We start from the raw sequence: 14,068 nt of genomic DNA on the forward strand, positions 1-14,068 counted from the left end.
ACAATTAAGGCTGAAATTGTCCAGTTGCATTAGAGCATGAGGAAAATGTAAAAGAATGAATAGAAGTTTTCTGTGTTCATAGGGCATGACAAAAAAAAAAAAAAATACACTATCATACTGTTTATTCTTTGACATCACATCAGGTAAATATTGTTATGGTTTAGGATTTAGAAAATTGCAGCAATTATGCAAAATTATTGTAATTAGTAATAATTTTTACCAACCTTTTGAGAACTGAAAATTTACCATTTCTAAATATGCACAAAAATGTTGAAAAAAAGAAAAGTTGAAATCGAGCAAAAATAAGTTCTGTAGCTTTAAACCCTATAATATATATGCCTGGATCTAACAGGCAGCTCTGGCCTAATTTTCTTAATCATTGTCACATATTCTTACATTTAAAATCACAAGGAAATAATTCTTTATGCACATAAAAGTACAGAAGTAAATCATGTCCACACTTCTATCCAGTATCCCATCTTAATGCATTATTTTTCTTTAATATTTTCAGTATGCATGTAAGACATGCTAAAATTTAAACAAATGTCCACTTGGAAATTGCATGATAGCAACCCCATTTTTTTGTTGAGGAAAAATCATTAGACAGCATTCTAACATATTCCTTAAATCTCTTCAGTAGCAGCATTAGCAAAAACAGGTTTAATGTTTTATAATATTACATACTAAAGATGCAGTATTGTCATCTATTGTGAAATTTCTTCTACTGTGTGTAGTAATTTAGAATATACTGTATGAATTTAATCCAAAGCATGCTTAGGGAAATTTAAAAGACATTTGCTCAAGCAAATATTAGCCATTTTGTTTTCCAAGTACTAAAGTTCATTTTTCTTCAACATTTTGAGAGAGACAGCATAGTTACGGTACTGTGAACATCTTTTCTCTTCTAGACACTCCCCACATTTTCAGTGTTATAGGCACGTTGAGATATGTTGGTTTACGCTTCTGCATATGGCAGACAAGTTCCCTATTTCCCTATGTATGTTTTGTTGTTGTTGTTTTCCCCTCCAGGAAAACCTTTTCTTTCCTCTCAGAAGCAACTGATTGGCATGGTCGCAATGGAACCAGAGATGCCTCATCTTAACAGTTCTCTTAAAGCAGATTTGTTTCAAAGGGATTTCCACGCATTTCCATAATCTCATCTCACTTCTCATGCTTCAAAAAGAAAATAAGATACAAAGTTTGTTTTTCCACTATGTAGATGTATGCAAAAGAGTAATAAACATCCTTTGACTTCAGGGGGAGAAGAGTTGGACAAGTGACAAACCCTTTCAAAATTTCTCCTCAGCTTATCTCAGTGTCTGTTCCCTTTCCATTTCTGGTAGAAAGAAAAGTAGCTTTATTGGACTTACAGAACTGTTGAGCACGAAGACAGAGCAAAGTAGGCTTTGCGCATGCAATTTCATCCTTACTGAATGGATACCAGGGGTTCAGTTCCACACCTGGAACTTCTATAGGTTTTGTTCAAAAGCTCTACATAAAGCATAGCCCTCAAAAAAATAAAATCAACAAAACACATAAAAAAAATGTACAATGCGTTTATACTAAGTATAAGCAACAAAATGCTCTGAGCAAAGTACTTCAACTGTTTGCTTAAAAAAAAAAAAAGAAACACCTGCCTGACCAAGTTTATTGAATAGGCTTTTAATATCGCAATTCTTAATTAAGAAGGCAAACAAAGAAAGGAAGATGAGAGGGTGAGAGGTTTAACTGTTTAACACACTGGTTGGCTAACTATTTAACACACTGTTTAACTGTTTAGCACACTGTTTTTAATGAAGCTGTAAGAGCTCAAATATCTTATTAAAGAGAATGTTTTTCGGATAGAAAAAAAAAAAAAAGGATTGTGGAATATACACAGGAATATACAACCTCCTGATTGCATAATATGGAAAAAAAAAAAGCCTTTTTATGCCAAAGTAACAAAATTGTGGAGAAAAGAATCATATAAGCAAAATAGTTCTCTTCTAAATCTGGCTTTTTGAAAGCAATATCATTCAGCAGCTTCCTGAAGAAAGCATGTTATAATTATATTTGCTAGTAATTTACGTAAAAAAAAATAATTCTTTACTAACACTTCACCTTTTTTTTTTACAGAAGAAGAAGAAAGGCAGTAAGATTTCAGAATTTAGTACAGCAGATGACGACCTAGATCTGATAAGAGAACATGGAGTTTTGTTTGAGTGCACTCCTGATAACTGGACTGATCAGAAGAAACCACCACCAACAATGAGTTACTGGGTTGTGGGGTAAGTTTAAAGACAAATGTATTTACATGTATTTCTCCCCAAATTTTCCATGTTGAATGTGCCACTGTACTCTTTAGGAAAAAATTTCCCTGTAACAAATCACAGAAATACTCAAGTGGACTCTGATGAGGTAGCTTTGATTTGGGATCTAGGAAGCTGCATTACTATGATGTTCCACCTGGTGTTAAACATAAATGTTGTTAACTTGGGGGCAGCATGATAGTGTGTTAACACCACAGAGCTGGCACAAGGCACAGCACTGCACCATGCTGCTCTGTGCTCTGCAAACATGCTAAAGTACTGTAATCATACTCTGAACTTGCTTTCAAAGTTCTGCCATTACCACAAATCACAATCCATTTGCTATGATGTCACTTAATTGATTTTCATAATGACATACGTGGTTATTGCTACATAGCTAAGCCTTATTTGCCTGACAGAACAGCATGTTGCCCTAGGTATTAAATAGTAATAGTAAGATTTTTAAAAAATAATTAAGTGTAATGAGAAAATAGCATGTATCATCACTTGACAATTAAGAACATAGCAACTCTTATAATTGTTCTAAGCCTAGGCCAGTAAGCCAGTAGCCACCACTTCTTATGTGTTGTTCTGTCCTCTATTGACCGTATTTTCTGTGATGTCTACTTTGTATCTGCATTAAGCAGACAGTCATGTCAAGATTAGTCAGTCAGCAGGATTTTGCCTTCTTTTCTGGATTTATCTTCTATCTTCGGTATTCCTACTAGAAAATAGAAAGAAAAATGCAAATGGTTGGTGAAGTGGAAGCTATACTTTCACCATATGAAATGATAACTCAGTATGGCTAGGGTATGAAAGGAAGATAAATGATTACAATTCATTGAATTATGACTGTTGGTTAGTTCAACTATTGCACAAATATGAAAGTCTTTAAAATCGGCAAAATATATTTTGAATATGGCATAAGAACTTATTTCTACTGTAATGAGAAGAAATGTCATCCACAGGTAATGATTTTGGCCAGGAATAATAATGCAGAAATCCTCTACTTTTTTTTTTTTTTTTTTTTTTTTTATCTTTTTTTGAACCTGTTTGCCTTTAAGTCAGATGTTTTAAAAGCAAAACAAAAACAACTGAATCTCACAGGGGATTGTACAGAACTGTAGTTCATTTGCTAATAAGCGCTATCCTTATCCGTTTGCTTATAAGCGCTATGGAAAAATTAAGAACCTGTCAAATGTCAAGACTGCTGTTGATATCTTTTAAGTAATAACAATAATCTTTCAGTCTCTGCATTATCAGATCATGTGTTACATCTGGGACAATGCATTAATATTTACAGAGCTATATGATACATTTTAATGCTACACAGAGTTGTGCGCAAGTATATGAAGAGCTTTCCTGTTTAGTTCTTTCCCTTGAAGACTGTGTTGGAGTGACATGTAGGAATGTACAGGCCAGTCCGTATTAAATTTAAAAATGAGTAAATATGTAAATACAGGAGCTTGTGCCGAAGTAACCTGATTGCAGCTTGTAGTCCCGAAAGCTGGATTATTGCAAACACAACAGCACCATTGAAATACGTACTAAAAACCTGAATACTGGTTTTCAGGTAGTCTTGAGAAAACTGAACAGAAATTGTTGCTTTAAGAATCTAATACATGAAATCAGTAAGATAATGCAGGAGAGCCACAGCAATTTGCTAGCAGTTTTACGCAGCAATTATTCTTAATGTCATACTGAAACCTTAAGATTACAACCAGAATGTATTGAACGGTCAAAAAGAAAAAGATTGCACATGTGATTTCTTATTTTTATGTGTTTTGTTGTTTTTCAGGAGACTCTTCCTGCATCCAAAACCTCAGGAGTTTTATGTCTGTTTTCATGACTCGGTCACAGAAGTCGCTGTTGAACTAGCCTTTAAACTGTCCTTTGGTTTAGCTACATAGATGAGCTTCGTGAATATTCAGCCATCCTTGTCGTCTCTTTAAAGTTCTTAAGTATAATGAGAAATTAACTCAACTGTGGTATCCACATATAGCGTATCTTTGAAATGCTTTTAAGAAGGTAAATTGTCATTGTGGTATGACACAGGTGAAACTTCAGAGATGGTTCCAATGACCTCATCAATTGAATACTTTAAAAGTTTTCAGAGAACCAAAGTTTTTATTTTTATATATTGCCAAATTATTTATCCCAATTGTAACTTTATTATATGAAAACCTCACATAATTTGTACGTTCACTGCTGTTCAGTGTACAGTATTCAATATAAAATGATGAGTTGATATCCTCAAAGTGCTCTGTGAATATTAGGCACTCACCGATGGGGAAAAATATATTTACCATTAATGAAAATTTTGTACCTCTAAAGGCATAAAAAATACTGAAGTGTATTCAGTAACATTGTGTTAATCAACACAGAGAAATATTTTAGCAGATTAATGGCATTTAGCCACACAAAACTGATGTCTTACAATTTTTGTCAGTATAGTCTGCTGCACACCCAAGGCCTATAGCGTGAGTGATGTTTTACTTGATTTCATGATTTTTATTGTAAATAACATATTTGTTAAAAAACAATTTTGAGGGCATAAAAAAAGAGGTGCTGAGGGTGATATTTTTGTTTATGCATGGATAGCTACTTTTGTATTATAATCATAATTTCTTAATAAAAATGTTTATTTTTCAAAGACCAGTACAATGCTACTCTATTTTTTTAACTTAACATATTTTCTCTTTTGTTTATTTGAACAGTGTTTGTTTAGCTAAGTCTTCTACAATTTACCACTGGATATTAAAAAAATAATTTAGCTTACATCAGTACAAGGCAAGAGAAGGCAAAGTACTTGCAAAATCAGGAGAAGTCTTCTGCAGAATTCAGCTTTCCTACAAATTGTTGAAAGGTTTGTTATAGACTAGCTGCTCCTACAGCTTTCTGTACTAAAGGTTTAGTTTAAAATGTATGATTTTGGGCCATTTTTACCCCTAGCCAGCACACTTAGATTTGGCCATCTGCATAGTGTCTCATCACATTCCATGTCAACAGTGCATTTTTTTTTCCTTTCTGCTGCTTCTACTTGGTTTTCCTAAGTGTTTTTCATAAAATGCATGACTAAAATTGCATTTCAAACAATGGGATCAAAAAAATAAAATTAAGTATTTAGAAAAGTAAATTCAGTTCCATAGGCTCTCATGATCAAATCCTTTGATCTTGTTTTAACAAGTAAATTGCACTGTTTAGACTAATTCTAAAATAATCAATCAGACGCCTTTGACTGTTCACTCCCTACAAGTGATTCACAGCTTGGCTTGAATCATTCAACAGTTGCTTTAATTCCAAGCAGTAGAAGTCTTAGGCCTGAAGTTTAAGCATGTGACGGAAGGTTTTATAAATCAGCCCTCTCCAGAATTTATGGCCCCTTGATGAGAAATAGTGTATCAGTTTGAGATGTACAGAGCTGAGTTGCATATAGTGCTTTTGCATTTGTGTTCCCCATCTGTAAATTAAATGATATGAGATATACTGCTTGGGAAAGAAGAAAAAGAAAAAAAAAAAAAAAAAAGGAACAGTATGGAGTATGGACAATACTTGAATAACACCTTTAAAAAGTCTAAAATAGGAAGGCTTTGAATATTTTTTTTCTCTGTAGATGGTAAAAGGAATACAGAAAAGAAGGCCATCATTATAAACAATGTAAACAAAGACTTAGATCTAGTTAATTTTGCTAACTTATTAAAAGATTTTTTTTCTAGGTTACTTTGCTGCCACAGTTGTGGGCTAAACTCTGTTGACTTAATTGTGCTAAGTCAATGCAGAAAAAAAACAGTGTGAATATGTAGGTATGTGTGGAGAAAGAGGGAACGGAAGGAAAGAGACTCCTTCAGCAGCAACCAGCTATTTAGATTGGCTTGCTCCTTCACAAGAAACCCCATCTTAAAAAGAATTAATGGCATCTATCAGGATATGGTACAACTTTTATACTCAGTGTCGTTCAGCAATAAAATGTGTTGCAAAATCTGCCTTAATCTTGTTGATACTACACTTAAGGAGACTCTTAACGGTTAATTTGTTCCCCAGCTGAGCATAGACTTTATTTTGTAGATTTTTAAGAGATGTTTAAAAAGAGCCCCAAAGGATAGGACTTAATTTCCTACAGAACACAGATTTTTATGAGCTTTGATACAAATCTTGTAGCATAGTAACTTGCAGGAAGATTATAGCTGTGAATCATGGTGTATGGAATTAATGTTTAAAGGAACAGATATGGAGAAGCTACTAAAGGAGTTGAACTGGCAGTGTTAAAGTTCAGAAGAAATGCATTTATTTTGTGTTTAAATTATGACTTACAAGAATTATTGGCAAGGCAATGTGTACAAAAAATCAGTGGAGTATCGGGGTTAAAATGACTAATTTCAAGGGAATGCAAGCAATAAAATCATTTTAAAAACATTAATGATTAAAAATGACTGAATAAATATGGTGCTTCATGCCTTTGCTAGTAATAAAGTTTGTAGATACAGGGGTGGTAAAGCAATGAAAGAAAATACTTTCTTGCTATCAGCAGTTCTAGCAGGAATTGACGCTTACGAACTGTAACAGAATGGGTATAAATAACATACTAAATTGTGTTTTGACTTAGTATATATGATGTTCATTAACACACAGTTCAATGGAATCAGCAAATATTCTGGCTTAAACCATTTGTTAGTTGTTCTTTTTCCTGGTTTCTTCTTGTGGGAGAGAGGCCAGTTTCCACAGCTTACAGAATGTTCTGGAAAGTTCCCCAAGTTTCTGTGAAGCTTGCTGACTGCAGTTCAGGGATGGAGGCTATTTAGGAATAAGATTTGTTGCTCTTTGTTCAATTGTGTTTAATATAAAGGTAGCTGTAGGTACATTATAGCAGTGCCATGTTCACTCTCGTAGCTTTCGATTCCCAGGTATAGTCTGTGTCCCTTACATGTTCTGCCAGCTGATCACCAAATTGGCCTGAATGATGTGTTTAGGTTGGATATTAGGAAGAACTTCTTTACTGAAAGGGTTGTTAGGCATTAAAATAGGCTGTCCAGGGAAGTGGTTGAGACACCATCCCTGGAGGTCTTTAAAAGATATTTAGATGTAGAGCTTCGTGATATGGTTTAGTGGAGGACTGGTTAGTGTTAGGTCAGAGGCTGAACTCGGTGATCTTGGAGGTCTCTTCCAACCTAGATGATTCTGTGATTCTGTAACAGGCCTCTTGGTTAACTTTCCCCCTGGCAGCCAACAGGGAAAAAACCTGCCACAGTGTCCACTGAGGGCCTGGATTTCAGTTATCCAGAAAGGTGGCAGAAATGACCAGCCACCAAGGGAGGGCAGTGCCACCCCCCTGCCCCTTGAGGCCGTTAATGGCGGGGTGAAGCCGCGCAGCCACCACTAGGCATTGCCATCTGCCCAGGGGCCACGTTCACGCAGGGACCAGGTGTTTCTGGCCACCGAGGGTATGGGGTGGAGGTGGGCACCATGGCAGCCCCACAGGGCTAGGGGTCTGCTCGACCCCATGTCCTTCACAAAGGCCCTGCTGGCCAGCAGTGTGGCAGCTGCCATCTCCAAGACAGCCATGGTGCCCATCAAGTGAGTGAAGCTGTTGCTGCAGGTGCAGGCTTCGTCCAAGCAGGTGCAGGCAGACCAGTAGTACAAGGAAGGGCATGATCAACTGCTTTGTGCATATGAGCAAGGTATGGAGCCCAGGAAACAAAAGCTTTTAGAAACACCTCTGTGTCGACAGCAACGGAGAAGCCATCATGGGCTGCATCATGGGCTGCTGGTGTTCAGAGTGGTGTTACCTGGGGAGAGGGTGAGTTTGCCATGCGAGTACCCCCTGGATTTCTGTTTTTTCAGAAAAGGAGTGAAACCTGCAGCCACTGAGTGGTTGTGCATTCATGTGGCATAGTAGCAAAATTGTGCTCAGTGGTTGTGGACAGTATGAAAACATCTTTAATGTTTTCCTTCTGATAGTTTTGCAGAGCACTGCTTATATATTTGACATCCCCATGTTGATGCATATGAAAGTGTACTTGAAGTAAGAAATGAACACCTAGTTTTGACTTTTCTTTATCATTAAGGAGTCTTTACCTTCGCCAATGGTAACAAGATATTTGAATGAAGAGCATGGCTGCGCATTACAGAGATGTCTGTCATCACTGCCTACCCAAATCTAACAGCACTGATCAGAGCCAGCTGCAGTGCAGGTGCGATGTCTGTGTACATCTCTGCATATGCTTCTTCTCACGATTCCCATAACATCTGTTTCTGCATTAGCTCCTCAGCTGCATTTAACGTCTTAGTGCATTTTTCTTAGTGTCCAAAGGAATCCTTTTCTTCCTTTAGAAAAAGGATGTAATTACAAAGGCCCTGTGAAGTTTCTCATATGCATATAAACCATTTAGCCATTGCTTTAATATGGTGTCTGAGCACCCCCTGTGGAAGCTAAAATGCATAGGCAGGCTACTTCAAGGAAACAGTTTCTACACAGGTGAAATGTTAGCCTGTTTCCAGACTGCAGTTTACACAGGTATCCTTAGCCTTGTAAATTTTTGAAGTGAGGACGTTGAAAATGTTTCCCATTTCTCAGCATTATTGCCGTTTGTCTTGTAGTTATAGATTTTCTTGTGCTAACACATACATCCATTGGTAAGTCTCAGAATAAATCCAAATACCCATAAAGTAAATGTCCTGAAAAGGAATATTTTTGGCCTTTGTTACAGCTCAGACCAAAGTAGAAACAGTGGAAGGAAAGTTGCATGATAGCTTTGGTGTAACGTGAACTGTGGAAATGTATTTTAATAATCCATTTCTTTTCCTGTAGGATTTCTCAATTTCTGGCATGGCAATTTGGCAAACGTTATATCATATTTTCCAATACAGGCTCTAAACTTTGCTTTTAAGGACAAGTATAAACTGATTTTCATATCCAAAGTGGATAAAGAAAAACAGGTAAGTAATCTATTACTAGATCTGGCCAAGAACCGAGTAGTTCTTTCACTCATGGTTGGTAATTCTTGATAAGATGTTGATAGATTTTTTAGTGATAGATTTTTTAGTAGATAGATAGTGTTTTTAAAGCGCACGTGTCTTACTATATAGGTTATTGTTGAGGTAATGAAATCTATGTTTTCATCTTCATTGATTAATAACCTCATAAGGTGTGTATAAGTGCTTATAACTGCAGTCAAAATTTTCAAAGTTTTGTTCAGGACATACAATTATTTCAAAATTAATCGTTGCAAGTCTTACGTTGTATATTCAAAATCTTGGACGCAGGCACCTGTGTTTCAGGGCTTTGTCAAAAATCCCAGTCACATTTTCACAGTTATGATTGCACAATGGACTCTAATCTCAAAAATATTTATGTTCATGGGTAATCTCACTCATGAAATTACAGCTGTTTTTATTTTCATGCATAAAATTCTTGGGTTGCGTCCCTCAAGCAGAAGTCTGTCTTTATCTATCTTCTTACTTCTCTTTGCATTATTTTCTTGATAATTGTTACTATGCAACTGCCAGAAGAAGCTTTTGGTATTACAGTGCAAGTTTTGCACAAAAGGAGCAGGAAAAGGAGTGGAACAATTTTAGGTTATGCTGACTAATTTTGCAATGTTATGTACTTGAAGAACGTTCTTTAACTTGGATGGATTTTTGTGAAGACACTAGAGGTCAGCACCCAGGGAATTAATTACAAGAAATACAGATCTTGGAATGCAAAGTGTTCATACTGGAATTTGAAAAATTGCATAAAATTCATTCATATCAGAATGGAAAATAAGTTCTTCATCTCTATTTTTTTCATGTGGAAATAGCTGAAAATCTGCTTTATTTGTGTCTCTTTTAGGTTATCTGTTTTAGAATTTCTTTGGTTAGGTTTTCATAATTTAAACAGAAGTCCAATGATCTGTGGTTTCTCTTGTTGACGTTTTTTTCTGCAATGCCAGAAAATGTACTTGCCACAGGCTTTCCTGGTGTTTCTTACCAATGTTGTCAGTCGTTAATGTTTAATCTCTCTGTATTGCATGCAAATTCTTAAGCTGTCTTTTTTCAACTGCACTTTCTTCATATGTAAAGAGTTTAAGGTTGCTGTTTTCTTTCTTTTCTTAACAGTGGAAAAAGTAAAACATGCATGATGTAAATAACAGTGTTTATAGTTCTTCAAATCTCCTTTCCGCCTCCTGGAAATGTTTCCAGATGGCCTACATGTGTATGTGCTTGACTCAAATTTTAGAAACATTCCTTGAATAGCATTCAAGATTAATTTCTTTAGAAGCATATTTAACAAAGTAGCATATGCATTTTTAAAGCTCAGGGTCTTGGGATGCTTTCTTACATGCTTTGTGCAGGATAGGAAATTGAGAAGACAGTATGGTTGCATGCGTGCTTTTTTTGCTTTCTGGATTATCTTTAAAAAAAAAATAGCTTGTGGAAAGTAAAGTGCAAAGGAACCTCTTTTGAAGAACGCCAGCTGTATCTACATGCCAGACACTGTTTGCATTGAAGGTAATACAGGCACAGTCAATCATCTTGAAATTGCAGCTTGCCCCTTCTGCTTGCTACTCAAGTGAGCAACAGTTCGTGTTGGCTGAATTCGTATCTTCAGGATACCTTCAGTATAATAATGTGCATGCTTTGAGAGTTTGAAGTAAGATTGGTTTATTACTTGTTGAGTTTTCACCTGTTGAGAATCCTGTAAATTAGAAGAATGTACAGATATAAAAAGTGGATTTTTTTTTTTTTTTTAACTATGTCAGAGCTTATGGCTAGTGTTCTGCTATGGGGAAAAGCTGAAATGAGTAGTACTTACCGCATATTTGAGTAAGAATGTGTGGGGAGAAAGTGGAAGCATGGCATTAGGGGGAGAAATCTCAGGAGAGGGTAAGAGAATTCTTACTTCAGTATTTTGATGAATTAGGACAAAAATTAAGTGATAGTTATTTGGCTTGAAAGTGTTTCAGCAGCTGGGTACCAGTATCTGTTTGACTTTTCCTTTAGGTTTATATTTACTGGAATGAGTAGTCTCCATCAGAACTAATAAACTGTCTTCATCCATCCACGTTTTTCTATATTTTCTTAATGTTTTGTTCATAAGTGGAGGAAATAATTGTTCTTCATACTATTTTGATACGTTAAATGTTTCAGTCATAGTACATAACAATGTGAATAAATTTATTTTATATCAGGTGCTGCTGAGCAACAGTTCCAGGGACTTGGTGACTGCATTGTTAAAACTGCAAAGACAGATGGACTTCCTGGCTGGTACCAGGGTTTTGGCGTTTCAGTACAGGGGATCACTGTATACTGAACCTCATATTTTGGATATTACGATACCATTAAGGTAGCTCTTATGAATCAAAATGCACGTTTTAAATCTGTATCATTTTAAATATTAATTAATTATGAACTAATTAAAGGGTTAGTTATAGCGTTTGTCTTTGCAGTTATGCATGCTTAACAGAGTATATTACTGAAGAGCCAAGTCATTTTACAGTAGGATTAACAACAAAAACGATGGAATTATTTGCTATCTGCTAGATTGGGCGTGCATTTTACAGACCTAGTGCAGGCTTACGTTTTTGTTTTATTTTGCAGGGATTATTGCCAAATCCAAAACAAACACCACTCATTCTTTCCTTTTTCATTGCTCAAGTTGTGACTGTGTTCTCAGGAATGCTGTCATATCCGTTTGACACTGTCAGGAGACGCATGATGATGCAGGTATGATCTAGCTTATAGTTCTTTTCTGGAAATTACTGGATCTTTGCAGCTTGGCATGCTAACTGGAGTGCTGTATAGCCTTACAGCATGTGAGACTATTCAGAAAAAGAAGGAGAAACAGCTCCAGAAAGAAAAGAAGAAAGATTTGAAATAATGGCATTGCAGGCATCTGGCTAAAAATATGTTCAGTTAACAGCTTGATGAGAGATTTTAGTAGAAAAGTGAGATCTGTTTTTTTTTTCTCCTACTCAGATGCTTGGTATTTGGATTAAGATGGGTCTGTGGGCAGAATAATATGCTTTATTAGTCCAGCTAATACAGTTGGAAGACTAAGCTTTGTGGAATACAGCCATTCTTCATGTGTGAAATAGAATCAATGTTCTGCAAAGCTCAGTATATGCTGGGAATTATTTCTCATCATTTGACTGGATGGGAAAGTATGTTTTTAGCTATCTTGTTGGTAGTTATTAGGTAATTTTACTAGGTAGTTAAGCAGCATTTGAAGTACATTTAATGAAGTATGTTCTCACCATCAAGAGCATCTTTGAATGTGAAATTAAAAAAATAAAATTAAAATGATTGGGACCTTGTTCCCTGCATCACTGAGAAAGTTTTGCCGTCTGATGACAAAAAGGAACATGTACTCTCACTGTACTCCAGAAAATGAAAAGAAAATCAGAACAAATGTTGGCATAGTTGTTTTCAAAATACTCCAGGAGATACTTAGCTTCTTATGTAATGCCTGCATACCTCTGGTAATCTGTCCTAAATCTGTCCCAAATAACATAAATCCATGAAGCTTGTAGTGGACAAACACCATTAGAAAGCACTTCTTCCTTACAAACTAAATATGATTTCACTGTCTTCAGATTCTGCTTTTTCTGCTCAGTGAGCAGTCAGCCTATAGTTAGTGCTGTTCATATTTAGAAGTACTATGTTTCCCAAGGCTGGCCTTACCAAAAAATTGCATGTATTTCTGGTAGTTAACCTACTGCTGGGATAGAGAAGAACATCAAGATTATTAAAAATGTAAAATATATTAAATAAGATAATGGTTTTACTAGCACACAAGAAACAACACAAGATTATTTGGATATGTTGTGGATATGTATGTATGTATGTACTTCAGGTGGTGTCCCTGTTTTGTTTACATAGTTTTGAAACCTCAGGTACAAATAAAGCTGCTGTTCAGTATGATTTTTATGGTGGTGAAATTAACATTCATACAGAATCAATTTCATATTGTGACACTCATTCTGATCCAAGAGGAAGCCCTGGATTAAATACAGCACTTTCTGTTTCTTCAGTTAAAAATGTATTTGCTAGCTGGGGTAACTTTCTGAAATAATGAGCACGGTACAGTTATTGCATTCAGTAAAAGTTGATTTCTGTCAGCTAGATAACACTAACCGTTACCACATATCCTTTAATTTGCATATATTCATGCAGAGTTAGAATAAGATATTCTAATGCTTTGTAGTTTTATTACTATGGTTTTGGTTTTTTTTGTTTTTTTGTTTTTTTTTTTTTTCATTGCTGTATTTCCTGCGTTTCTTATATTAAGGAAATCTATAGTGATCTCATACTTTGATGAGAGTCTAGAAGAGACTAGAGGCTTACCTAGGTATAGGAGGTGGATTTGGCTTAAAATGTAACTAATTTAGGTCAAATAATTTACATTAAGTAAATATATATACATATATAACATTATACATATCTATATATACAGTGTTTTGTTTCCAGTAGAATTTCACATAAAGATGTCAGCTTTAGATTAATCTCTCAAAAAAAAATGTGTATTATGTTTTTGGGAGTGAAGACAAAACTGGTGTCAGTTCCTAATACAGTCCCCAAGACAGACCGCAGTTCTAAACCAGGAATGGTTTGACAATTCACCAAGCACATCCACAAGAAAGCAATCTGTCAGAACAGTCGTGTTACTCTGAGCTATCTAAAAGATGTGTTGCAGTCATTATGCTAGGTTCCACAGCGGGCGATTGCATTTCCCAAGTGCTTTGCTGTGCAGAGCACAACTGTCTGATATTCCTGTGGGCTGTCTTTACTACACTGTTGAATTT

The 14,068-nt window shown here is 35.7% G+C and overlaps 2 protein-coding genes across 3 annotated transcripts in view; both read left to right on the forward strand.

Annotated features, from left to right (window-relative positions):
- INTU (inturned planar cell polarity protein) overlaps window positions 1-4,943 on the forward strand; it is a gene marked incomplete at its 5' end in the record, with an annotated part of 49,207 nt that extends 44,264 nt beyond the window's left edge. For both annotated transcript variants that reach the window (XM_084519055.1, XM_084519054.1), the window contains 2 exons: window positions 2,116-2,267; window positions 4,087-4,943. In XM_084519055.1, the coding sequence (XP_084375181.1) occupies window positions 2,116-2,267; window positions 4,087-4,198 (264 nt within the window). In that variant the 3' untranslated portion in view covers window positions 4,199-4,943. The remainder of the gene's footprint in view (window positions 1-2,115; window positions 2,268-4,086) is intronic.
- Window positions 4,944-5,626: 683 nt separating this feature from the next.
- SLC25A31 (solute carrier family 25 member 31) lies at window positions 5,627-13,152 on the forward strand. Its single transcript, XM_084518585.1, has 4 exons — window positions 5,627-8,476; window positions 9,094-9,221; window positions 11,456-11,610; window positions 11,865-13,152. The coding sequence occupies exons 1-4, from the start codon at window positions 8,416-8,418 to the stop codon at window positions 11,926-11,928; spliced, it is 408 nt and encodes a 135-aa protein (XP_084374711.1). The 5' UTR covers window positions 5,627-8,415; the 3' UTR covers window positions 11,929-13,152.
- Window positions 13,153-14,068: the final 916 nt, after the last annotated feature.

This window comes from Aythya ferina (assembly GCF_964211825.1).
Source record: "Aythya ferina genome assembly, chromosome: 4".
NCBI classification, from domain to species: Eukaryota; Metazoa; Chordata; class Aves; order Anseriformes; family Anatidae; genus Aythya; species Aythya ferina.